The following is a 26,893-nucleotide window of genomic DNA, read 5'->3' on the forward strand; positions in this document are numbered from 1 at the left end:
ACCCTCTGAGGGTCAGACTGTCAGGAGAATTTTTTTATTATGATTGAAGCACAAGAAACAAGCAAGCTTATGTGCATAAGGAATTATGTCTTAAATCAGATGGCAAAGGGGTTTTTCCACTTCTATCTTCAGATCTTGTTATTAACTATCATATTTGGTGGGAATCAGGCCATGATGTTCAATTCCCAGTGGGGTCTTTTGAAAGAGAGCAGTTGAAGTACTCCAAGCAGATAATCAGCCACTTGTACATATACATAGTTTTGTTGTTATTTTTGTCTTCTTTTTCTCACAAAATATTTGAACATATTGGGGTTTTTTTATCCTAAATAGCTTATTTTGCAACTGTTCCCAGAACCAAAGCTCTGCTACTCTATGCAGACTCTAATGTACTTAACTAAAAGACCTAAGACCAAAGATCAGGAAAATTACTCTATTCATAGAGTTAGATCTGTACATGATGTGCGATTTTCTTCTCCTCCTTAATTAGTGCTATATCAAGTGAAACTCTGCATGGGGGAGAAAGAGTCAGGAAATGTTAAATTTAACCATATTTTATCTTTATTGAACCTAGATGAACATGTAAAGCAAGACAGGAAGGCTGCTCAAAAGACTAAAACATTTGGATAATATCCTCATCGCTGGGTGACCTTGGGCTCACCACAGCACTGATAAAGCTGTTCCGACTGAGCAATAATATCAGGGCTCTCTCAGCCTCACCGACCTCACAGGGTGTCTGTTGTGGGGAGAGGAAAGGGAAGGCGATTGTAAGCCAGTTTGAGACTCCTTTGGGTAGAGAAAAGCGGCATGTAAGAAACAACTCTTCTTCTTCTGCTTCTGCTTCTGCTTCTGCTTCTTCTGCTTCGTCTACTTCTTTTAAACAAACAATAAACAAGTAACAACAATTCATTGTGGAATCTGTCCTATTAAACTAGCTTTATGTATTTGATTTGATTCATATATACCCTGCCTTTCTCCCCACTGGGAACCAAAAGCAAATTACATGATTCTTTTCTCTATTTTATCCTCACAACATCCCTGTTAGATATGTTAGACTGAGAGAGTGTGACTGATTCAAGGTCACCCAGTAAGCTTTCGTAGCACAAGTGAAGATACAAGCCTGCATCCCCAGTATACTTCACTGGCTCTCTATTTCCATTTGCGTCTAGTCCAAGTGGAACCCACCCGTACTATGTATGGTCATATCACCTGATAATTTGTTTCAAAATGGCCCATTATGCACAGCCGCCGAAACTGCGATTTCGGCTCACATGGAAAATGCGGAGGGGGAAGATGCGAAGCAAACCGGTTATGCACGGGACGGGGCGCGACGGCGGCAAAACCCGGAGCGCCGGGTGTCGAGACATCAACGCGGAGCCAAGGGGAAGCGAGGCGAGCGCGCCGCTGCATTGGCAAGTATCAGAGGCGGAGGCCAGGAAGGGCGGAAGCAGCCTGCGCAGGCGCAGCCCTGCCGGGTTTGTCGGGCACGGAGGGGGGAGGGAGCATGTTTCCCCTCTCCCTTAGTTTACTCCCAGTTCGCCTCTCCCCTTCTTTGCTGCCCCGGTTCCTCTGCCCCATAGGTTTCCCCTTTATATTGTTTCCCCTACTTTAAGCTTTGTATTGTATATTTATGCTTTGTTCATTCACACTGTTTTATAAAGTTTTTGTATTTACTTAGAGACCTTGCCTCCGTTCTCGTTTGCGGTTGGGGTGTGTGTTTGGTAATGGGTGGGAGGTGGGTGGCCAGCCTCTCTGCCGTCCTTAGCCGCGGCGATCCCCTCGCCCCCTCCACTGTGAGCTCTCCATCTGCCTTTCCGTCCGTGTTCCCTTGGGTTCCCCCTGGCCTGTGCCGCCGTTCCTTCCGGCAGCCGCTTGAGCGGTCGCACCGCCCCGACCCTCTGGCCTCCCCAATTATGCACGCGGTCAATTCGGCGCCGCCTCCAGTTGCGCCCTGGTCACCCGGGAAGCTGCGCTTTCTTCTGCGTTCCGCTAACGCGGCTTTTTCGGCGGCGTGCACCGAATCTGCGGCCGGTTGCAGCCGACTCCGTGCGTTATCAGTGATTTTAGTCGCCACCATTCCACCCCGAACGCGCGCTAAAACCCCCGTGCATAATGGGTCCATGTGATCTAAATATTCATGGTTCCTCTATATATTTGTGAAACAACCTGGGGGGTGGGACGTGTCCGGCTTTCCAAGTTTGAATAGGGAGAATTAGGGTGCAGCCAGTAAAGCTGGCTGCATTCTGATTGGCCCTGCCCCTGCAGCTCCCGCCCTCTGTCCTTGGACTCTAGCCTCTTTGCTCTCAGATGCACTTCTATGTCTGGAGCCAGCAGCAGGTAAAGGGAGAGGGCCCTGGCTGCAGCCCAAAGCCACCCTAAGCTGGCTGGGCGGGGGCGAGGGGAAGGGGCCCTTTCAAGGCCTGTTCTTAGGAACGGGCTTTGAAGCTAGTATATATATAAAGATTTACTCCCACCTAATCAGCGAAACTCTTCTGGTGCTGTCAGGACACCCGTATTGAGAAAGCCTGTTCTAGTGGGTCTAGTGGGTCATTCCAGGAACCACTACCAACCCGTTGGCCAGGACTTCTTGAAGGTAGCTAGAGCCTTTTCTTTTAAATTTTATCCTCAGGACAATTCCCTCCTTTGTCCCCCCCCCCCATTTTCTGCTCATAAATCAACTGAGCATCAACAGTCAATTGCTGCAATTCTGTGGAGATATCTTGCTATATGCAGACAGAAAGCCCCTCCTAGAAATAATTGATCTGTAAAATGATAGCACAAGAACAGTCCAGTCCAGCGTGAAGTTGTTCATAAAACAGACCAAAAGCAGACCATAAAAAATAACACTTCCATGATGAAGTCTCTGTACACCTGGCCATATAGGTCCCAGAATCATAATGGGCTCAAGAAGGGGGGAAATTTTGAGTTTGTGCATTGAGGGACTTAAGAGGAAGTAACATGACTGCAGAATTGTATAATTTCATATCACTGTGTAGGTTCATAGTTGGAAGTATGTCTGATTACCACAAATGGTTACAATTGAGTAAGGTTGGATATTGGTTCCTATAGAGTTCATTAAGGGTCACACTGCTGATGCCTATAGTTCAAGTTCAAATTATGCCCCATTCTGAATTTAGGAACACATTATTGAAAATGAAGTAGAAATATAATTCTGGATTCAATTTTTTTCTCTCAGAGAACCTCTATAGTCAGGGAGAGTAGACTTAATCATGCATTAAATTAAACATTAGACTTACCTGAAGGTTTTTCTCAGAGAACCTCTACAATTCAGGGAGAGTAGACTTAATAATGCATTAAATTAAACATTAGACTTACCTGACGGTTGCACAGGTAGGGCTGTGCAAATTTACACAGATCCCTATGAGAGTGACTGTTGGCTGATCTTCTAGTCATGTCCAAGCCCTGCTGCCTGTCTGTTCATGTGCTTGTTACATTTCTGGTACCATTTTATGTTTGTTGGGTCTTTCCCTTTTTAATGTGCATCGTTCTTGTGTTTGGTGGGAAGTGGATGACTTTACCCCATTGAAGAGAACTTCAGTTAAATTCAACGTTACACGCAACTTCAGGGTTATACCAGAATGACAGAGGGGTTACACCGGCTTGGGGGTAGTTGAAAACAGGGATCTATCTCCTGCCTGCTGTGGTGGCATGGATTTCAGTCCTGACAATGGGCAGAGCAAGCTGCTGGATAACTTTGGGTCTTGGAGGTGGGTGGGTAGGAACAGGAATCTAAGGTGGTAGAAAGGGGAACCTTGGGCTCCAAAAGCCCAAAGTAGGAATGTCTGGGAGATATCATTTTTTGTGACCTGGCACTTTCGCTGGTATGATAGGGAGTTGTGGCCAGTTGACATTACTTCTCAGTTACCTCCAAGCCAGAAAAATTGTTCAGGGTTACCCCATAGTTAAAAGATTGAAAAAGCTGCTCTAATATGTTAGCCCTGAGGTTTTGTTTCCATCAATCAAGAAGAAGAAGAAGAAGAAGAGTTGGTTCTTATATGCCGCTTTTCCCTACCCGAAGGAGGCTCAAAGCGGCTTACAGTCGCCTTCCCATTCCTCTCCCCACAACAGACACCCTGTGGGGTGGGTGAGGCTGAGAGAGCACTGATATCACTGCCCAGTCAGAACAGTTTTATCAGTGCCGTGGCGAGCCCAAGGTCACCCAGCTGGTTGCATGTGGGGGAGTGCAGAATCGAACCTGGCATGCCAGATTACAAGTCCGCACTCCTAACCACTACACCAAACTGGCTCTCAAATAAAACTGCTGGCACCAGGATTTTTGGCCGTTATGTGGAAACATCGCACACAACGGCCAGAGCAGCAGCTGGCATGTCCAGGTGCTGGGTCCCACCCGGTGCCTCTGTTGCTGCCTCTGCTACCTGTCCATGCTCCCCTGAGTGTGGGGACAGCCTCGAAAGACAGGTGGCAGCAGCATGTCAAACAAGGCTTGGTTCTTGGGCTTGCCCGTCACCACTGCTTTTTCTTCAAGGCTGCCTACGCTCTCCTAAGGGCAGGGACAGCCTCGGAGGACAGGCAGCGGCAGTGCAGTGAGCAGGGCTTGGCTTAGGGGCTTGCCCACCACCACTTGTTCTTCAAGACTGCCCGTGCTCTTGTGGAGGCAGGGGCGGTTTTGGAGGATGAGTGACGGCGGTGGCTGGTGAGGCCCAGAGCCGAGCCCTGTTCACCACTGCTGTTCAACCTTTGAGACTGCCTGCACTCTCCTGAGGACGTGGGCAGCCACAGACGACAGGCAGTGGTGCAGCGAGTGGAGGTTGGCTCTGGGCCCTGCCAGCTGCCACCACCGAGAACACTCGTACTCTCCATCTACTAGCGTGCTCCCTGAGGTGGACATGAAGTCCGTAGTCACATTTATTTGAGAGTTCCATGCCAGCAGATATTCCCACATCAATAAGAATTCCACTATGTCCTTGTAGGATGGGTGTAGTAGGTCCACATTTTTGCTAGTGGCCCACTTTCTGAAGGTCCACTGTTTGTGACTATAAATAAATTGCATGGATGGTCATCTTGACTGAATCACGACCTCCATTATGTCTCTTGCCTCTAGGGTGTAAACTGTACGGAGCTTTTATTCCAATCTCAGGTCGATTCAGTCCCTGCCCTCTACACAGAATGTGATTTCTGTTTTGATTCTGATTGGCCAGCTGACTCCGTGATACAGAAGCTCTGATTGGCCAAACCTGCAAAGCCAGCCAAGGCTGTTAGCTTTTCTTAAAGAGGAAGCCCTAATTTTCTTTCTGTAGAAACTGCAGAAGCCCTTAATTCTGTGGATAGAGATTTGCCTTGTGGTTTTTTTTCTCTCCCTTCTCTGTTGTCTTCAAGCCCCCCCCCCCATTCAAGAAAAGAAAGAAAGAAATAGGCCTGGTCTGACCTCTCAATTTCTAGGACGTCAGATGCAGCCAGGCTGGGTCTGGATGTAGGATGGGGCCCTGTTGTCATCCCTGTGCTGATTCTGCACTTACTTTGTTATTTTCGGTGTGGATCCTGCTGAATTCAGATCAATTTGAACTCGGGTCTTCCTCTTTCCCCCCCTCCCCATTTTTTTTTTTTTTTTATAATAATTTTATTGTTTATTATTATATAAAGCATTTACAGAGAAGTTGTAAGGAGAAAACGACCAGTTGATATGGTTTGCCATCTCTTTTAACATAGGTATTTAGTTCTCATCACATATTATTCCTAGTCTAGAAGTTTTTACCATATTTCTTAGCCAAGTGATTGTTAATACATATGAGATCTGTTATAGGAATACATTCTGTTATTATCTTAAATAATATTAGGTCAATCTCCTTCATAAGTTGGCCCTAACCCAAGAATTACTGCTGTTGTCTTGTTAATGCCTATAAAATATGGTTTGTCATCCTCTTTTGGCATACATATTAACATACATATTCAATTCCCATCGCATATTAATCCTGATCTAGGAGTTATTACCATCTTTCTTAACAAAGTAGTAGTTGATACATAGGAAGGTATAATCTATTATAAGGATATATTCTATTACTGTCTTAAGTAATATAAAGTCAGTTCCCTTCATATATTGGACCTGTCCTAAAGATTGCTACTGCTTTTTTTTTTTTTTTTTCTCACAAGAAGCCAGGAGAATACTCCATTGTTCAGCTCATCTTTCAGGTGGTCGCAGAAAATGAAATTGTATTTTTTTCCATAGTAGAGTGTTTCTGATTGTCCTTCTGTCAGGGCCAGAGAAATCTCTTGCTTGATTCTTGCTTGTAATCGCCTTTGAGGGGGCTCTGAAACCTTTGTCAATCTGGATCTCTTCCTCTGGTCGCACAGAAATATCTCCTGATAGCTTCCTAGTTGCTGTCGCTTTTGAATAGACTCTTTTTATTTTGCTGATCCAAGTCATTTCCTGCTCTGAATAGACTTCCAGGTTTTTGGTACTTTCCTTCCATGAATCTGTTTTCCCGGGTTCTTTAAAGATACTTTGGGTTTTTACATCTCTGGCACTCTCTCCCTCCTGAAGTTTCACTTGATTTACTGTTGGCTGAGCTGCGTCATCAGCTGGTCTCTCCGGATCTTGGGCTCTATCCAAAAACTCCCCCTTAGTCCCACGAATTTCCTTTTCCAGCTTATTGATTGCTTTCAGTATCTCTGAGTTTCCTTTGCATAACAAATGGAAAAGCTGTGCCTTTGATAATTCTTCCATAGTTCTAGGCAGTCACAAACTATAAACAGAAAGTCTCGTGAGGTCTCGCGGGAGCACGAGCGATCCCAAATTATCAGTTTGTCGATCTCCGTATCAAGTCAAATTCTCCCACTGAACGTTCACCCATAAATCTTCAAAGCACTCTCTTTGTTTGGTTAATGGGTGTAATTAGCTGGGAGTCTCTCACTCGGGGAAAGAAGGAATTCGCTTGTAAATTGGTTGAGGGAGGGGGAGGGAAGAGCTTGTGAGAGGAGAGAGAGAAAAGCCAGAAAGCTTTCAATTCTTACTGTTGTAGGTTCCAGCTTCTGTCAACTTCTGCTCCTATCGATCTGGTAAATGATGGTCTGGGAAGAATGTGAGGTCGGCTGGTCGTTTCAAGCTTGTAAAGTTGTTTGCGACAAAGACGCCATCTTGACCTTGAGCTCAAGCCGCTATTAATCCAAGGAGGTCTTGCTTCTCCCTACGGATCTGTAGGACCCTCAGGTCACCGTTCCCGGTTCCTGGGGCGACCGGTGAACAGATTTGCGTATCTGTTCAGGTCAGCCAGGTGCATAAGCACCTGACCCTCGGCATGGCTTAAGAGCTGAACTGAAGTCCAGCTTTCCCTATGGCGCCATCTTGAGGTCTCACCCCCCCCCTCCCCATTGAAACAGAAAAGTGTTCTGCACTTGATTGGGAAAACTCAGAAGTGGGGGGAGGGGGAGCCAAGCCCAGACAGAGCCTATTTCTTTCTTTCTTTTCTTGAATGGCGTGGAATCTTCCACGTTCTCTGGGATGCCTTGGCTGGCTTTGCAGGTTTGGCCAATCAGAGCTTCTGTATCATGGAGTCAGCTGGCCAATCAGAACTGCTCTACCACGGAATCAGCTGGCCAATCAGAACTGCTCTACCACAGAGGGAGTTCTTTCTCATGCTTTCTGAACCGCAATATTCCAATATCGAGGATTAAAAGGACTCCTGGATATGGTGAAGAAATGGTAGGGTGACTCCGGATCAATCCTCCTTGGTGCAGAGGGAAAATTAAAATCAAAACAGAAATCGCATTCTGTGTTGACGGCAGGGACTGAATCGACCTGGGATTGGAATAAAAGCTCCGTGCAGTTTACACCCTGATGAGAAGAGTATATTGCTCCATGGTTGACAGTTATTCTGTGCCTGAGAACCACAGGCATCTTGGCCAGAATGAGGCTAAGAATATCAGTTCTACTCCTTCCCTCCTGATTCTGTTCAGCATCCTACTGATGAGTGGCAAGGAAGGGATCTGATAAGGCATCTTAACCTTTCACTCTGTGGTTGTGGAACTGGGACACAAACCTCCTGTCCTGGCATTGGTTGGGGTTGCTAGGAGGTCTATCAGTGGAGTACCAAAACTGCATGTGATTTGCAAGAATCCTTCTTGTTTCAAGCTCCAGTCTCCTGGATTCAGATCCTGTTTGCTTAGCCAGTTCACTTCCTGATTGTCTTGACCCTTCAGGTGTTCGACCTTTCGGCTTGCCAAATTCTTTTCTGCCCACTCTACGAGATGGATAGGCACCTCGTGCCTCCATGTCAGTTAATGTAGGCCTTCGTAATCATATTGGCAGTGTGAACCAGGGGGTGTTCACCTTGTATGAGCTGTTGAAGCGCCCAGAGCACCAGTTGACTGTTTGAAGTTTAAACCAGTTGATGTATTGTGCCCTCTCCACCTGGTCCCATTTGTTCTGGGTCATCCTGCCCATGCTGAGAGCTTCACTCCGTACTGTGAGCTCCATCCTGTAGATCAGGGATAGTGGTCCTCCAGATTTTCATGGTCTACAATTCCCATGAGCCCCTGCCAGCAAACGCAGTAGATTACATTGCGGCATTCTGAAGTGGAACCATGCCCACAGTAACATGTCTGTCATGTATATCAGAAGACCGTGCACTGCAGCTAGGTGCGTGAGGTCTGCTGATGTGCTGTTTATAATGCCCATAACTGCTTTCCTCCTGGGAAAAAGGCCTGGCCAGGCACGAGCATATCCTGGCACCTAGGTGAACTAAGGCTATTGATGGAATCATCTGACTCTCTGGGGCATTTAAGAGGAAGCCATGTTCCTATAGTATTATCACTGTCATCTTTGTAGATTTCTTTCCAGTCATCTCGTCTTCTACTCTTATCAGAATGTTGTCAGGATAGGGATAAACGTGGAGCCTCTTTTGTCACATGTTTTTGACCAAGGCTGCCATAACCTTGATGAATATTCTTGGTGTTGAAGGCATGTCAAAAGGCAAGGCCCTATACTGGAAATGGTGTCCCTGGTGGCAAAAGTGGAAGATCTATTTGGAATCTGGATACACCAATATATATAGAGGTAGACCTCTGAGATCTAGGGAGGTCAAGACATCCTTGTGTAAAATCTGAAGGATGTGCCACAGGGATTCTGTTCTTCCTCCTTCTCACTCAATAGTTAAGGTTTCTTAGGTTCAATACAGTCCTCGGATCTCTTGGCAACAATGAAGAGAATTGAGTATACTTCTGTGAAATGTTGATCAGGGGGTACTTCCTCTATTGCTCCTATTTCAGCCAGGTCCTGGATTCCTTGTCCCAGTAGGTGTCTTCGTTTTTTGCACATGAAAATAGCTTGCATAAACCAGTGTTAAAGAAGCCCAGTTTGGTCCTGCCTGCTTTCTAAAAATGAGTTCCAGGAAAGGCATCACAGCACTTATGGGCTCCACAATGAGTTTTGGTGCTTTTGTTGAACCTTGTACTGCTAGCAACAGGGATTCTGGCATAAAAGGGCAAGGGATTCATGCTGTACTTTTCTCCAAAGCACTTTATCAGAGATGGAGCTGTTTTGCAGGTTACCATGCATGCTACATAGGATCTAACCTATGGAGTAAATATTTTTCTGTTGATAATTTTTAATAATGTTAGAGTAAAAGCATGCACTGCCTGAGTCCAGTTTTACTACTTGTTCCCCAAATCTCTGAACAGTGCAGCAAATCTGGTCCCAGTGTAGATGTCTGATCAAGAGGCACCAATTATTGTTTACATTAGCATAAATGTAATCTTTTTGGATAGTTATTTTCATTACTTTCCTTGAAATATAGAAACACCTTAAAAAAACAAGTTGTGAAACCAAACTGGTGCTGCATCAAAGGCTACTAGATAGCTAATTGTTGCTTCAGATAGATAATCCTTAAAAATATTTCCGTTTTTAGAGTTCAAAGGCATGTGAAGACATCACGTAATATGAAGAGTGGCATGGCTTCTTAAACCTCCTGAAACCAATTTAAATGAATAGAAGTGGTACCCTTTATATTTGCTTGAGCTGATGATGATAATACAGTGTGATTTTCTTTCACGGCATGATGGTGCTGTTAAATACACGTCAGTGGGCTTTGTGGTCCCTTAAGACATGTTCTCCTTGCTCTTTCCATTTCTACATTAAGGCATATCAAGTTATGCAGTGTGAAAAAATGAACAAGCAAATCCCAAGACTGCACTCTTTGAGAATTCTAAAATATAGCATACCTTGCTGCAAAAAATAGCACAGTAGTTTATGCAAATAATCTACAAAGTTTTCTTTTGACTAATATTGGTCTTGTTTTTTCTGCCTGCTGGAGTAAAAAGAAACCCATCACTTTTTCCTTTACTCTAGCTGTTCTAGAGAGGAACAGCAGCTGCAGATTTGTGTTGGCTGCAAAAACAGATTACCTTTATGAGCCAACATAGCATACATAGAAAACTGCTGCTGCTTGAGAGAGAGAGAGAGAGAGAGAGAGAGAGAGAGAGAGAGAGAGAGAGGCAACATTCCATTTAGATGAGCTTTCTGGTTTGAAACATAATCTTTTTCAGCTTTTTTCCACAATTGATTGTTTCTGTGGAACGGAATTTTCTTAAAGGGGTGGTATTAAAAGATAAGTATTTCTAAGATACTATTGCACTGAGGATCGAATTTCAGAGTTTAGTAGTAAATATATTCTGTGTCTAGTGATTGTTCTTGGGGCATCAGAAATGCCTTTGGAATTTATGCCAAGGTATAGATTCTTTTAAATTTCTGATATTAAGTGACTTTTAGGCTAGCTGTATGTCACATTACAATGCTTAAACTGCATGAAATTCATGTGAATGGAATAAGCAGGAAGTTTCTTTTTGTAACCCCCACATCAGTATATCTAATTTTCAACATGGTCCCATCCAGAGTTTTGAGTAATGAACGGACAAGACAAATCTTTATAGCAACCTGAGAAAAATTTCAGGTTTGCGGAATAATACAAAATCTTTCGAAATGACATTAGGAGTTAGATGTCCCCAAAGTAATAGAAGTAGTGCCTATATCAGTGGAGGCAGTGCAGGCAGGGACTCATGGGAATTGTAGTCCGTGGACAGCTGGAGAATCACAGATTGGCCACACCTGGCCTATAACATTAAGAATTGAGAGATTAGTGGCTATTGTGGAAGTTGCTAGGCAACTACAACAATACCATGCAATTTGCATTAATAGACAATTCAGTGAATGACATTGCAAGGGAAAGGAGAAAGGTAAGTGTCCAGGGGGCAGGGGAAGAGTATGTATAAGATATGAGAGGGGACTGTTTGAAAAATTAGCAGCCTAAGATACCTTGCAAAAGAGCTTAAAGTATCACTCAGACATTAATCTTTTGCTTCAGGAGGAAGAAAAGACACTTGTTGTTAAAGTGAGGGGAGAGTAGGCAACTGATCTCAACTTCATCTTTCTCCACTGGACTCTTCCATTGCCTGCTCCTCCTTCGGGCTCCACAGCCACCCAGCCACCTGGAGACTTCTTGCCTGCCTTTGGCCATGAAAGCTCATCTATTTCCTGGCTTCCAATCCCCTGCTTCAGTCTCCTTACCCATCCACTCTTTTCCTTTCACACCCCTACAAGACAGGAAGGGAGGACTACCAGCTACTTCACATATGACTTCCTCTATCTGTGAGCTCCTCTACCACCACTGCCAGGTTCAACACCCACCTGAATCATGGGGCAGTGGCAGAGCCTTCCTTGTCTGGGCCCATGGCAACTTGTCCCATTGTCTAACCTGCCATCACTCAGCCTGCCCTTACCCATAAGGGGAGGGAAGGCAACAAGCAGCTCCCCACCCATCTACCTCACTGAGTGGTGTCCAGTCATCTTCCCACTAAGCTCAGTTGTGGTGGCCCTGGACATGCCAGGGTTTCTGCACACCTGGGTTATTTTCTGCCATCCTTGGCAGCTCAATTGTGGTGTGGCCAGGGCTGAATGACTGCTCCAGATGTGGTGGCTTAGGTTCCTGCACACCTGCCCTATGGCTCTGGACATCTCTGTTCTCAGCTAATTTTCAGCTTCCTGAGCACACTCATACACAAAAAGGTGGTTATATTTATTTATTTCTCGATTTAATGTATATAATGCCCTCCCCTTGTAGCTCAGGGCAGTTTACTTAGTACTAGTGAGTACTAGTCACAACCCCCCTATATTTCTAGTCTGTCAATTATCTTAGATGTAGTTCATGTGGCTGGATTTTTATTTAGATGCAAATTAAAGTATCTTGGGTTACTTGTATTATGTGAATATTTATCTATTTATTTTATTGTATAACATGTTAATCATCCTAAAATTGTAAGAGTGTATGCAATAAAGCAAATATTGTTTCACCTGACTAACTTAATACTAATCACTAACATTTTTGGCATTATACCTACAATGTTTTTCTGTCATAAACAGCAGCTATTTCTTTGTCTATAAAAGGGAAATTTGGATGCTGGGTTAAAGATGGAAAATTCTCCTAAGGCATAGAAACAACTATAAGAGCCTGATTTTGCAAGCAAGCAAAGCAAGCAAGATCATGTATGCAGGCACTGTGACATGTTTAGAAGTGTTTTCTATATTTTTTATGAGTTCTGTATTATTTCAGAAACTGATTTGTACAGGTGGAGTCCATTTAAGCTCGCACCAACTGCTACAGTGGATCCATCCAGCCACCTCATTCTCTGTTGTCTCCTTCTTCTTTTGCCCTCAATCGCTCCCAGCATTAGGCTCTTCTCCAAGGAGTCCTTCCCACTCATGAGGTGGCCAAAGTATTTGAATTTCACCTTCAGGATCTGGCCTTCTAAAGAGCAGTCAGGGCTGATCTCCTCTAGGACTGACCAGTTTGTTCGCCTTGCAGTCCAAGGGACTCACAAGAGTCTTCTCCAGCACCAGAATTCAAAAGCCTCAATTCTTTGATGCTCAGCCTTCCTTATGGTCCAACTTTCACAGCCATATATTGCAACTGGGAAGACCATAGCCTTGACTAGACGCACTTTTGTTGGCAGGGTGATGTCTCTGCTTTTTAGGATGCTTTCTAGATTTGCCATAGCTTTCCTCTTCAGGAACAAGTGTCTTTTAATTTCTTTGCTGCAGTCCCCATCTGCAGTAATCTTGGAGCCCAGGAAAATAAAATCTGTCACTACCTCCATTTCTTCCCCATCTATTTGCCAGGAATTAAGAGGGCCGGATGCCATGGTCTTAGTTTTCTTGATGTTGAGTTTCAAGCAAACTTTTGCACTCTCCTCCTTCACCTGCATCAACAGGCTCTTTAGTTCCTCTTCACTTTCTGCCATTAGAGTGGTATCATCTGCATATCTGAGGTTGTTGATATTTCCCCCTGCAATCTTGATCCCAATTTGTGACTCCTCTGATCCCGCCTTTCTCATGATGTGCTCTGCATACAAGTTAAATAAGTAAGGCGACAGTATACAGCCTTGCCGAACTCCAGTGATTACATGCCCTGTTCTCACTGTTGCTTCTTGACCTGCATATAGGTTTCTCAGGAAACAGATTTATTTATTTTATTTTATATTTATTTATATTTTTATTTTTATACCGCCCTTCCCTATGGCTCTGGGTGGTTTACATAAAACATTTTTGAACATTCACATAGAATACTATCAAAATCAATATCAAAAATCAATATAACAATATAACAATAACAACATATCAACTGGAACAATTAGAACGGCACTTCAACAATAACTTGACAATCCCTCAGTCGGTTCATTCCCTCAGTGTGGGGGGCACCTGTAGGATAAGATGCTCTAGTATTCCCATCTCTTTAAGAACTTGCCACAATTTGTTGTGCTCACACAATCAAAGGCTTTTATTACTTTTATTACTCCCTGTGATTTTATCAGTTTGATGTCTTAATTTTAACTGACTTTTATTCTGTACAGTCAATTTGCTGGAAATGGCCAATGGCTGACTAATAAACTAAATCTGAATCTGAATCTGATAAGATGCTCTGGTATTCCCATCTCTTTAAGAACTTGCCACAATTTGTTGTGCTCCACACAATCAAAGGCTTTAGTATAGTCAATGAAGCAGAAGTAGATGTTTTTCTGGAACTCCCTAGCTTTCTCCATGATCCAGCGTATGTTGTTAATTTGACCTCTAGTTCCTCTGCCTCTTTGAAATCCTGCCTGTACTTCTGGAAGTTCTTGGTCCACGTAATGCTGGAGCCTAGCTTGTAGGATTTTGAGCATAACTTTGCTAGCATGAGAAATGAGTGCAATGGTGCGGTAGTTTGAACATTCTTTGGCATTGCCCTTCTTGGGGATTGGAATGTAAACTGACCTTTTCCAATCCTGTAGCCACTGTTGAGTTTTCCAAAATTGCTGGCACATTGAGTGTAGCACTTTTACTGCATCGTCTTTTAAGATTTTGAATAGTTCAACTGGAATGCTGTCACCTCCACTAGCTTTATTGTTGCTCAGATTTTCTAAGGCCCATTTGACTTCACATTCCAGGATGTCTGGCTCCAGGTCAGTGACTACCCCATCGTGATTATCAGGGATGTTAAGCTTGTATAGTTCCGTATAATTTTGCCACCTTTTTAAAATCTCTTCTGCTTCTGTTAGGTCCCTACCATTTTGGTCCTTTATCATACCCATCTTTGCATGAAACGTTTTCTTCATATCTCCAATTTTCTTGAAGAGATCTCTGGTCCTCCCTATTCTGTTGTTTTCTTCTATTTGTTTGCACTGTTCACTGTTCAATGTATTACACAAAAACATTGAAATTTACTTTTTAGATTAAGAGAACTAAACATCTGTTATCTGATTGTTGGAGGATTTGCAAATGACAACGTGGTTGGCTGTTTGGTATTTGGGGGTTAAAAATATAGTCCTATTGATGTTTTATTTATTCTACAGAACAATGAGAATATTCTTTTTAGAAGAACACAATTAACTGTTAACATTATGAGATGAAGGAAAGGGAACAAAATGATATAACAGTACCAATCACTTTACAGAGGTTTTTGCTGCCCTCATAACAGTTATAGAATCATAGAATCACAGAATCATAGAGTTCGAAGGGGCTATACAGGCCATCTAGTCCAACTCCCTGCTCAACGTAGGATCAGCCCAAAGCATCCAAGAAAAGTATGTATCCAACCTTTCCTTGAAGACTGCCAGTGAGGGGGAGCTCACCACCTCCTTAGGCAGCCTATTCCACTGCTGAACTACTCTGACTGTGAAAATTTTTTCCCTGATATCTAGCCTAAATAGCCAGTTAGTTATTAATTATTTCCCCCCGATTGCTATCCAGGTCATCAAGATTAATGTACTTTCCATGAGATGTAGAGTTTATGCACACTACAAATGAAATAAATGCTAAAAATAAATTGTAATGATTATTTATACATGAAATCACCAGCTTGGAACAGCAAACTATTTTGGGGTTCAGTGATAGATGAATGGTGTTCTCTTTTCAACCCAAAAAGCAGCATTCAGGGTATGCTTGGCTTTTGTTTTTAAGACTTTTGGGGCAATAATGTATTGCTGGTTAGGCTAGGACGAATTGCAAGGAAGATCTTTCAAAATAAAGGACTGATGGTCTTGGATAAGAAAACATTAAATGCCTTTACCATACTCCAAGGGATTTTACCAGATGTGTGCAGCATTCTTTGGAGTACTCCTAATAAGGAACGTTTGCACAGTTACAGGGCAGTTATGCATTTGTACAGCCATTTAGAAGAGGATTGTTTGGTGGATTGGGGGGAGGGAGGGCATAAACACTCCGGCTCTTCTTCAAAACAATCTATTGGAGATAAACAGCAGTTGTAGGTTTAGTGTCTGTCTTTATAATTAAATGCATGGTTTCACAGCATTTAGAAATACTAAATATGTTTAGTTGGGAATGAGATCTTAGTATTTAGTTTTATCTGTTAAAAACTGAAAAGGTTGTAAGAGTTACAATTGCATTTTGATCTACATGGCAGCGCGTTCCCAGAATTCTGGATTATCCTTCTTCAACATTGGTTTCATCAAGTTAGAAACTATATCACTGGATAAGCAAATGGTGGTTAACAAGTAAGATAACAATTGTGTGTGCTAGGTTCATAGCTTTTTTAGGAAAACATAGTATCTGAGAAAATTAATTATATTTGTTTGCTGTAGTTAGCTGTGCAGAAAACGCAAACAACCAGCCTTTCCCATTCATAACACGTTTCTTGCTTGGTAAGAGAAACACTGGCATCTTTACCTGCCACTTAGCAGGCTCAGAAGTCAACAAGCAGGAAATTCTCAAAGACCTTTTATTTGGGCAGTTTTCATGACTTAGCATGCACTCTAACAAGTTGAAGAGGAGCAAAAACCCTTCTATTAGCAGTGGTGTTGTGTAATTAAAGTCAATTGCATGACTAGACCATGCTATTTTAGTTAAAATTCTTTCAACTACACTGTTTTTTCTTTTTTAATAAATGAAGATACAGGCTTTATACCAGTATTGTTAATGCTAATTGTAAAAAAATATTAACAGCAGTGAGAAGAGGGCATGTTGCAAACATATCTAGTATATTCAAATGCATTAAACATAATTTCATGGATCCAAGTTTGTTATTGCCAATTTTATGCATCAAGGTAACCCAGAGATTGCCAGCTGGCAGTCAGCAAGCCAGATCTGACTCCTGGGGCCCTAGGGGTATTACTAAACTTCAATTAAAGCTTAGTAAAGGTTTCATTAATAAGAAAAAAAGAGAAGGGTAGGTTGCTACCAATGTAGTTCTTGTGATTTTGTATATAATTCTCAGACCATGTTTTAGTGTACTTAATAAGTGAAGAATGCTCTTGCTACTAATAGTAATAGTAATAGTTTTATTATCATGGATCACTAGGGAATGGGGTCAGTTTGCATCTCCTAGACCATTACCTTTAAACTACAGTGGTCAGCAGAATCTAAAAACTGGATCATTCTTCATTTAAAATTACAACTTGCTGCAAAGTATAGTACTGAATAAGATCTGGTTATCCTCTGGTGCAAGCTCAGAGTATCTTGTAACTCTAGCAATTGTTTCTGTTTTTCATAACATTGAGAAATTTTATGGGCTCCACCCCCCCTTCGCGCTATCCAAAATAAATGTGTTGCTTAAAACAAAGTATGAAGGCAATGTTCAAATTATTCATACTTGGAAACACCAGATTAAAGATGGTTATGAATTTCCTTTCAGTCTCTCCTGGGCACAAATATGACTCTTTCTAATGAGAGGCATATGTATGATGTGGAAAAGGATCATATGAGAATCTCAGGATCAGTACTTTTATATCATTGCTGAATAACAGTACATTTTGAATTATAGGTGTATGTCAGTGCGTCAGTGAGAAGCTTAAGAGTAAGAGCTGGATTATACAACAAGTCTACTTCCAAGAATAAGGGATGTATCCTTAAACTAAACACACTTTAATGCAGTCTGGTGTCTTATAGTTCTGCAGAAGACATTATTTCAACATTCTGTTGTTAATCATTGAAGTGACCTGCAGAAGGGAAGCACTTTGATGATAAGTTTTAATGCTTGTAATGTATCTGTTTTGCAATATATGTAGAATAAAGCCTAAATAAAGCCTAAACCACCTAAATTGAAAGTACATCCATAGTTGTCGATGATCTGCTTGAACTCTTCCCCCTCCAATTTACTTGTGTAGGTAGACTGTTTTGCTTGTGTTGGATCTGTAAATAAGCATAATGCATCCAGAAAAAGCTTATGGGAGGAATAGAAATGAGTGCTCGGGGAATATACATCCTCTGTGCTTTCAGTAAATGATCATGATTGTCACTATAAACTCTCTAGAGGGTTGATTGTTCCGGAATATAGAGGAGTTTCATTAAGTGAATAGCTGTTTGTTATGAATGCCAAAATACTGTATCTGATACTACTGTGTTGCCATGGATGTCGGCTCTGATTGCATCAAGCCTCTGAAATCCAGATAATGTTGTGGTAGATTTTGCATTTCTTTGTTTCATAAATGTATAATAAATGTGAATATAAACTTCATAGTTTACGAACTTCTTCCCTCAGGAGTGATCTGTCATCTCTCCATCACAGATTATGCACAGGGCAGGTAATCTGGGGTGGCAGCAGCAGGGCAGCCCCGATTGCGCATGACACTGCTGCTATCCCAGCCCTGGCCCGGCACAGCGCCCTGGAAGGCCCGCGGTAAGGGAACGTGGACTCTTCCACGTTCTCTGGGATGCTGCAGGCACTAGCAGGGTCTTGGTTGGGCCGGTGCCATGTATAATTGGCAGTGTCTTCCCCCAACCTCCAGACACTGCATGCCCCTGTCAGCTCCGTGGAGCCATAGAACCATGGTGGGTGAGTGGCATGCTGTTCCCCTGTCATCGAGTGGTTGGGGCCCTCTGCTCCCCACTCCCACCACTGCTGCCACGGCATTGTTCATGTGTGTGTGCTACACTGGGGCAATCCGCGTACACTGGGGGATTCCCTCCCCTGTGCATACGTGGGAAGCGCCAGGGCATACTGCTCTGATGCACTGCCTGGCAGCAACCCGCTGTGGCTGCTACCATGCATAATGGGTCCAAGAGAGGCTGATTTTTCAAGGAGCTTTGTCCATTGATCAAGGGCACCTCAGTGTTGTCTGGTCAGAGTTTTACTTTACAGGCCCACATGAATCCCATTATGTTCTTGGAGGATTATTAAAATATTATTGTTTAATTTATTTCTATTAGATTGAATGTGTTGAATGGTGAATCAAGAGGCAGTTGGGACTAAAACTGTGGTATAGGCACCATGGAGTTACTTTTTATACTGGAATATTTTAAATATATAGAAATATGTATTTTAAGTTCTTTATAAAGTAGGATGCTTCTTATGCATAGGGTTGCAGTTCTACCAAATAGTTTGAAATGCTGTAGTGCTAGAAGTACTCATGTGAACTGTTTTAGAGTGTTAGGGTTGTAGTATCATCAACACAGAGTAATAAGGGGATAGAATATGACCCTAATTTAAGGGGATGACCAAGTCATTCAGAAATAAATTTAAAAGATGAGGGGGCAAGAGGGGCCTTGTTTAAGCCTCTTAGTAGATGGTAACTAAGATGGGAGATATCAGAAGATTCCATTCCATGGGAGGTTATACTTATATTCAAGAAAGTTACTGGAGTCAAACCAAAACATTCTAGATTGCCAGCTTCATAAGGTTCCTCATGAAGAACTTCTCTGCCCTTTATTGCATTCTAAGGTATTTCTAAATGAGGAAAGTGCATTTCAATACATATTAACCAATTATTTCCCTGAAATTACACCCATGGCTGCAACATGTTTGGTGGAAGTTCTAACAAAACTAAGCTCTTTTAGCATATCTTATTGTAATTGCTCTATTGCTGTTTATATATATCTCCAGTTGTTTACTGTTTCCTCACTTATATGTTGTAATGCTATGGAATGCCAATAAAGATAATGAATGAAGTAGAGTGTGAAGGTTGTCTGTGTTATGTGCTTCAGTAGGTCATTCATTTTCTGAAGATTAGAGTTACCATAGTTTAGTTGGGAAATGTAACTGGTCTTCAATTTTTTGAGCCTGAGGGCTCCTTTGGAATTCTGATGTAGAGTGATGAGCACAATCACAAATTGACCACCACAATAAGAGCCAGCCACAAAATGTCAAGAAGTAAAACAATGTATAACTCATCGGAACTCCACAAAATTTCAGGCAGAAAAGGTCTTTAACAGGAAGTTTTTATATGAACCCAAAGTTGAAATTTGTTGGCTTTGGGGTAGTTGGACTAAGGTGACCAGATTGACCCACTTTTGGAGGGACATCTGGGGCACCTGGCAAATTGTACTTATGTTGAAATTAAAAAAATATATATTACAATACTATTTTTGCGTTCTATGAAACTTTTTGTTGCTCCATATAGACCAAATTTTTAATCAAGAACCCCCCCGGTCAATGGTGTCCCGCTTTACCAATGTTAAAATCTGGTCACCTTAAGTTGGACTCAAACTTCATGTTCTGCATATTCATTAACTCTTGTTTTTGGATACTGACTTACTGCCATATGGTACTACAATATGGTAACATGCTTTTTCAAGCATACTATTGAAAGCTTGGGAGAGGTGGGAAGGCAGACAGAGTAAGACAGCAATAACAGGAGTGCTAGTAAGACCCATAACCTATGAAAGCATCCCTTGTTGAGCCAATGCCATTCATACATACATAACGCTTCATGTTTGCATACTTTATTTCATGCAGGGTGACTTCACTTGGAACAGCATGTCAGGACGCAGTGTCCATCTGAAGTCTGTTCCTGTTCAAAGCCTTTCAGAATTGGAACGCGCTCGGCTACAGGAGGTAGCATTTTATCAGTTGCAGCAGGACTGTGACCTAGGTTGTCAGATAACTATTCCTAAAGGTAAGAGGAAAATGCGTTTTTCTGATAGCAGTGTTGAAGATAACTCTCAAGCTCACAAAAATCACCAGCACAGAAAAAGTAATGTGTGCGCACATGCTGCATGGTTATCCATTGTGGTATTACAGTGGGTTGTGACTGGCAACATAATTTTTATGAAGCTGATGAAGATGACCCCAATATACTTACAATATGTATACAGTGCATTCACACTGTAAATGAATGGTAAGGTAAAGGTAAAGGTATCCCCTGTGCAAGCACCGAGTCATGTCTGACCCTTGGGGTGACGCCCTCCAGCGTTTTCATGGCAGACTCAATACGGGGTGGTTTGCCAGTGCCTTCCCCAGTCATTACCGTTTACCCCCCAGCAAGTTGGGTACTCATTTTACCAACCTCGGAAGGATGGAAGGCTGAGTCAACCTTGAGCCGGCTGCTGGGATTGAACTCCCAGCCTCATGGGCAAAGCTTTCAGACGGCTGCCTTACCACTCTGCGCCACAAGAGGCTCTTGCGCCACAAGAGGCTCTAAATGAATGGTAGACACCCACAAACAAGCTTACAGAGCCAGCTTGGTGTAGTGGTTATGAGTGCAGACTTCTAATCTGACAAGCTGGGTTTGATTTCCCGTTCCCCCACATGCAACCAGCTGGGTGACCTTGGGCTCGCCACAGCACTGATAAAGTTGTTCTGATTGAGCAGTGATATCAGGGCTCTCTCAGCCTCACTTACCTCACAGGGTGACTGTTGTGGAGAGAGAAAAGGGAAAGTGAATGTAAGACACTTTGGGACTCCTTCGGGTAGAGAAAAGTGGCATATAAGAACCAACTCTTCTTCTGTTTAGCATGGAGAGGAAATGACTGAGAGGGGATTTGATAACCATCTTCAAGTATTTAAAAGGCTGCCATATATAAATGGAGCAGAGTTGTTCTCTCTTCCCTCTCTTGGATGAAATTAATTCAAAAGAAATACCGTCCAAACATCAGAAAGAAGTTCCTGACAGTTAGAGTGGTTTCTCAATGGAACGGGCTTCCTCGGGAGGTGGTGCGTTCTCCATCGTTGGAAATTTTTAAGCAGAGGCTAGATAGCCATCTAACAGAGGGGCTGATTCTGTGAAGGCTCAAGGGGGTGGCAGGTTACAGTGGATGAGTGATAGGGTTGTGAGTGTCCTGTATAGTGCAGGGGGTTGGACTGGAAGGGGAAAGCTAATGATAATTACTTGCCTATGAGTAGCCCTATAAATAGCTTTGATAACAAGTATACAAAAATGTATGATTAACCATCTTGAAAGTGTTTCTTGGGTGATGCTTGAAGGAAGATACAAATATCAAACCTTGTTTTAAAATGCTGCTTCTATGCATTGGGGTAGATCCAGCTATTCTCCAGCCCATGGAGCTTCCCTCCAACTAAAGCGCCTCATTCTCCAGCAGAAGAACCAGTTAAGGAGGAGAAAGACATCTGGAGAACCACAGTTTGGCCACCCCTGGTATAAATATTTTAAGGAATAGACTTGTCACAGAGTTAGAATTGACACCTTTCTGATGCCCCCCCCCCAAATCCCAGTTTTTCACCCCAAAATCTCCTGATATTTCTGAGCCCAGAGCTGGTAACCTGTTCAGAAGAGTGTTAGCACTTCTTCTAAATTTCTGAAGCGTGCATGCACATCAAAGTTCATACCTTGAATAAAACTTTGTGGGTCTTAAAGGGGCTACTGAACTCAAAATTTGTTATAGAAATTTTTAGTAATTAAAGGTAGAATAACTGGACTACAAATAAACTCAGTGAAAAATAAAGTTTACTTATAAGTAGTAGCTGTTCCATTTATCTTTTTCAGGGAGCATTCTGATGTCAGGGGTTGTCTGTGTTAATAGTCAGTGCCATTTTTTTACACTTATTTGAGAGATTTCAGTGGATTTTCTGGCATATTAAAACTATTTCCATTTCATTTATTTTATGTACATGAATACTTTTCTCCCACTTTTCTCCTGCAAAGCAAGGCTCATAGTGACTTACAAAAACAAACCCAAAATGAACAACATCCTAAATATCTCATCCCATCCCATCCCAATATATATAATAATAAAGCAGAAAACAGCCAGGAGAGGGGGCTGAACAGCTGGAGAACTCAACCCTTTGCCAACGTGCTACACAGACAGCCCCTGATAACAGCTCCTTTTCAGGCTTGAGTTGTTGGGTGGGGGAAGGCTGAGCAGCTGTAAGAACTCAGCCCCTGATGGAACAGTCTCTCCTGGCAAGTTGTTTAATACTAGACTTCTAGAATCATACCTGCTTTCAAGAAATGAATTATCCCACTATATATTCCTGTTAGACTTACTGGAAGGTTTTGACATTAACATTTTACTATGTATTTTGTTGAAAGTTTTGTACCCAATTTTTTGAATTTGGGCAGAAGATTCATCAATGGTTTCATTTACATGATTTTCAATGGTAGTCTTAATAGTAAAACATTAATTACTGTAAATATGATTGTCCTGCAAATCTGTGGATAGTTAAATGTGGGTTAGCCACATGAATAGACAAGACAGAGTTTTCTAGAAGAAGAAGAAGAAGAAGAAGAAGAAGAAGAAGAAGAGTTTGTTCTTATATGCCGGTTTTCCCTACCCAAAGGAGGCTCAAAGTGGCTTACAGTCGCCTTCCCATTCCTCTCCCCCAAACCCCCAAATGATTAAAGGAATGCCTGTGGCTTTAAGAAATGGATACCTCTATCCCCATATCCCCTAGAGAGCTTTAAGATCAAGTAGTCAGAATCTACTTAGAGTCCCTAGCCCCCCAAAAGTAAATCTGGCCTCAACTAGGTGTAGAGTAGTAGTTAGGAGTGCAGACTTCTAATCTGGCAAGCTGGGTTCAATTCTGCACTCGCCCACATGCAGCCAGATGGGTGACCTTGGGCTCACCATGGCACTGATAAAGCTGTTCTGACTGAGCAGTGCTATCAGGGCTCCCTCAGCCTCACCCACCTCACAGGGTGTCTGTTGTGAGGAGGAAAGGGAAGGCAACTTGTAAGCCTCTTTGAGACTCCTTCGGCTAGAGAAAAGTGTCATATAAGAACCAACTCCTCCTCCTCCTCCTCCTCCTCGTCCTCCAGGGCTGTTTCAGTTCTGACCCTGGCCTGGTGGGACACTTTTCCTGAGGAAACTAGTTCTAGTGGGCCTGCAAAACAAAGCTATTCCACCAGGTCTGTGATTGAGGCCAGAGAATATGATCAGCAATAGCTGGCCTCCCTATCAACCTGGAATTTTAATCTGGAAACCAGCCATCAAAAAAGGAAAATCACTTTGACACAGAAAACCATGATATAGTTTTTAATGGTAAATAAGTTGCTTAAAAAAATTAAAACCTAAATTATTGATGTATAAGTATTTTAACCTTTGAGTCATGTTGTTACCTGCCCTGGGCCACAGATGGTTATAGGAATAAAGTTTAATTAATTTAATCCAGTTGCTGGATGATCACAGCAGTATTGCCAGTGTTCACGTATGGGTTTCTAACAGTAAAAGGCTGGAGCAGATGTCTGGATCATTTCTAGGGCTGTTTTGGCCTTTGAAGGAAGACTCATTTCACCCAGTTGTGGCAACAACCAACAGGCAACTTGCTACCATGCAGTTTCCCTTCATTACTCACCCAGCCCCTTCATTTTGCTCCTGTTTAAGAGGCAATTAACCCACAAAATCCAATATGGTTCAGTTATATAGAGTTTCAGAATAGGGTCTGGGAGATTCAGGTTTGAATCACTGCGTTTGAAGCTCACTGGGTAACCTTGGGCCAGTCATACAGTCTCAGCCCAAACTAGTTCACAGAGTTGTTATGAGCATAAAATGGAGAACGGGGTTGAATCTGCACCTACTTTGTTTATTCCGTTGTCAATCCTGTTGAATTCAGATTGATTTGAACTCAGGTCTTCCTCTTCCCCCCCTCCCCATTGAAAAAGAAGTCTTCTGCATGTGCTTAGGGAGGCTCAGAAGGGGAGGGGGGAGGCAAGCACAGCCTCTTTCTTTGTTTTCTTGAAGGGGGGAGAGAGGATTTGAGGAGCCGAGCACAGCTGAGCCTCTTTCTTTGTTTTCTTGAAGGGGGCGGGCAGGAGATGATTGCAGACAGCAGAGAAGGGAGAGAGAAAAAAATCCAAGACGCAAATCTCTACGACAGAGGCTTCTGCTGAGAAATTAGGGACTTCCCCTTTAAGCAAGCTTGTCACCTGGGCAGCCTTGGCCCATCAGAACATCTCTACCACAGAGTCAGTCCTGACCAATCAGGACTTCTGTACCATGGAGTCAGCCCTGGCCAATCAGGGCGTCTCCACCATGGAGTCAGCCTGGCCAATCAGGGCTTCTCTACCACAGAGCTCTTGCTTTCTCAATCCAAGTCTGAAAAGATTGAGGATTTTTTCCACTCCTAAATAACGCAGGATAAAGGTAAGGTCATTCCGGATCAATCCTGATTGTTGCAGAGGGAAATTTTAAATTGGACAAAATCAAAATGGAAATCGCATTCAGTGGAGATGACAGGGACTGAATCTACCTGGGACTGGAATAAAAGCAGTTTACACTCAGGAGAATGACATAAGCCAGTGGTCCGCAAGCTTGCGCCCGCTGTGGACCGCTGCTCTGGAGTCCAGGGAGAGGGCGGCCCGGGGGCCCGCGCATGCGCGGCAGCCCCAGCGCAAGCACGTATGGTGCAAGCGCTCGTGCGCTCCGGCTTGGTGGCATTCGTGGGCCTCACCTGTGGGCAGCGGCGCAGCCAGGGCTCGGGGGCAACGCGGGCGGCAGCAGGACAGTGCATGGAAGTGCGCACATGCATGGGCAGGCAGCCCTGGCAGCGTGGCGGAGAGGTGAGGGAACAGGCGGTGAAGTGGGTGAAGCCCCAACCAGCAAGTACTGGCGGAGGGAAGGCTTTGGGGGCCAGCCAAGGGACGTGCGGGGTCCGGGTGGGAAGGGCGCAAGGGCGGTGTGCGGCGTGGGGCGACCCTCCTCCCTGGTGGCCATCCCGGTCCTCGGCCGAAGTCCGCGGGCGACTCACCGTCCGGCGTCCACAGCAGCGAGGATGGCGGCTTGGGAGGACTGGAGAGTCGGTGGTGCGGTGTTCAGGAGACGGGCCAAGTAGCCAATTGACCACTTGGCCCTGGAGTGCCACTCGGAGGAGCGAATCAGGAGTCCCTTCGCGGCTCCTGATTCGCTCCTCTGAGTTTTTATCCCGGACAGCGCCCGCTCACTCTCCTCCCACTTACCCCTTACCCTTTTATTTAATACCGCGGAGCGGTTACAGATATTAAAGCAATCTACTCAGTGTAAACAGGCTACTTTTTAATGGCTAATTTTATTTTATGGCAAATGTGCAAAGATTCTGACAGCAGGGAAGAATGCTGTATCTTTGCTTCTTCTTCTGATACATAATCTGAAATATAAACGATTTTCCCCACTGCTTTGACTAGTCCATTGACTAATTTTGATTGACTGATCAAATTTTTGGTCATTAGTACAGCAGAGGATAAGCAATTCAATATTCGAAACCTTTATCTTACTCTGTTCCATTTGTTTCTGTTGAGCAATGAATTTGCTGTCTGGTTTGCTTGTTTTGGCAAGAAATGGATTATGGGGTAAAGCTTTGTTTACATTGCTCTGTGTTGTATTTAATTACACATTAGTCTTCCACACTGTGTGGCCATGTTTTTTTTTCTCTCTTTTTTTAACCTTGCTACTGATCATTTTTATTTAGACACTAACTGTAGTGCAAGCATTTTTTCTACAGTGCTGGAAAGCTGCATAATAAATCTCTGCAGGTTACAAGTTTCAGTGCTGGTTGGCACATAGTGCTTCAGATTCATAAGGAAAAATAGATATGCATGCAATCGGTCATAATAGAAGTTTGAAAATAACCAATGGTTAACATAATTTTGGAGGAACATCCTGCACCCAAGAATTCTTCCCCAAATTTTCCAGTGGCTGTTTTCTGTCCATGAAGAAGAGCCCTACTTCAAAATGACAGATGAAAGAAAGGAGGAAAGTTGGAGGTTTGTTTGTTTTTGTTCCCAAGTCACAGCCATCTTACAGTGACCCTGAGGCAGATACACTCAGAGATGGTTTGCTATTGACTGCCTCTGCCTTGTGACCCTGGTATTTTTTGGTGGCCATGCAAAAATTAGCCAGGCTGTTTCATGACTGTCCCTTCTTTATCATACATTATTATTTCTTTGAATTTCTAGGCCACCCTCTCCGCCTTAGCAAGCTCAGGACAGTGGATTCATTTCCTTCCAGTCTCATGATTGTTGGCTCTATTGTCAAAATATTATTTTACGTCAGCTTCTGAATTCCTCCTGAGACTTTAATTATCAGACTTAAGTAAACCACCAATTGTGGGCAGATTTGCTGTAAGGTGCCTTCCCAATAAAACTGGACCACCCTCTAAGGGTGTATTCTTGTAAATCAACAGTGAATTATACAAATTAGATCCATTATCAAAAGCTGCCTTCATTAGATTTTTGAAGCTCTGAATAGACCACTCTATGTATACATTAGACTGCAAAAAGTTTGTGTAGATGT

The 26,893-nt window shown here is 43.1% G+C and overlaps 1 protein-coding gene across 5 annotated transcripts in view; it reads left to right on the forward strand.

Moving 5' to 3' along the window:
• Window positions 1–26,893, forward strand: part of ARHGAP6 (Rho GTPase activating protein 6) — a 251,129-nt gene that overhangs the window by 179,816 nt on the left and 44,420 nt on the right. For 4 of the 5 annotated variants that reach the window (XM_077343246.1, XM_077343248.1, XM_077343249.1 and 1 more), the window contains exon 2: window positions 20,187–20,346. In XM_077343246.1, coding sequence (XP_077199361.1) covers window positions 20,187–20,346 — 160 coding nt within the window. Of the gene's footprint in view, window positions 1–11,807; window positions 12,032–20,186; window positions 20,347–26,893 lie in introns of those variants that run through there. The other variant, XM_077343250.1, reaches the window with a different exon arrangement.

Source organism: Paroedura picta, chromosome 6, assembly GCF_049243985.1.
Source record: "Paroedura picta isolate Pp20150507F chromosome 6, Ppicta_v3.0, whole genome shotgun sequence".
NCBI classification, from domain to species: Eukaryota; Metazoa; Chordata; class Lepidosauria; order Squamata; family Gekkonidae; genus Paroedura; species Paroedura picta.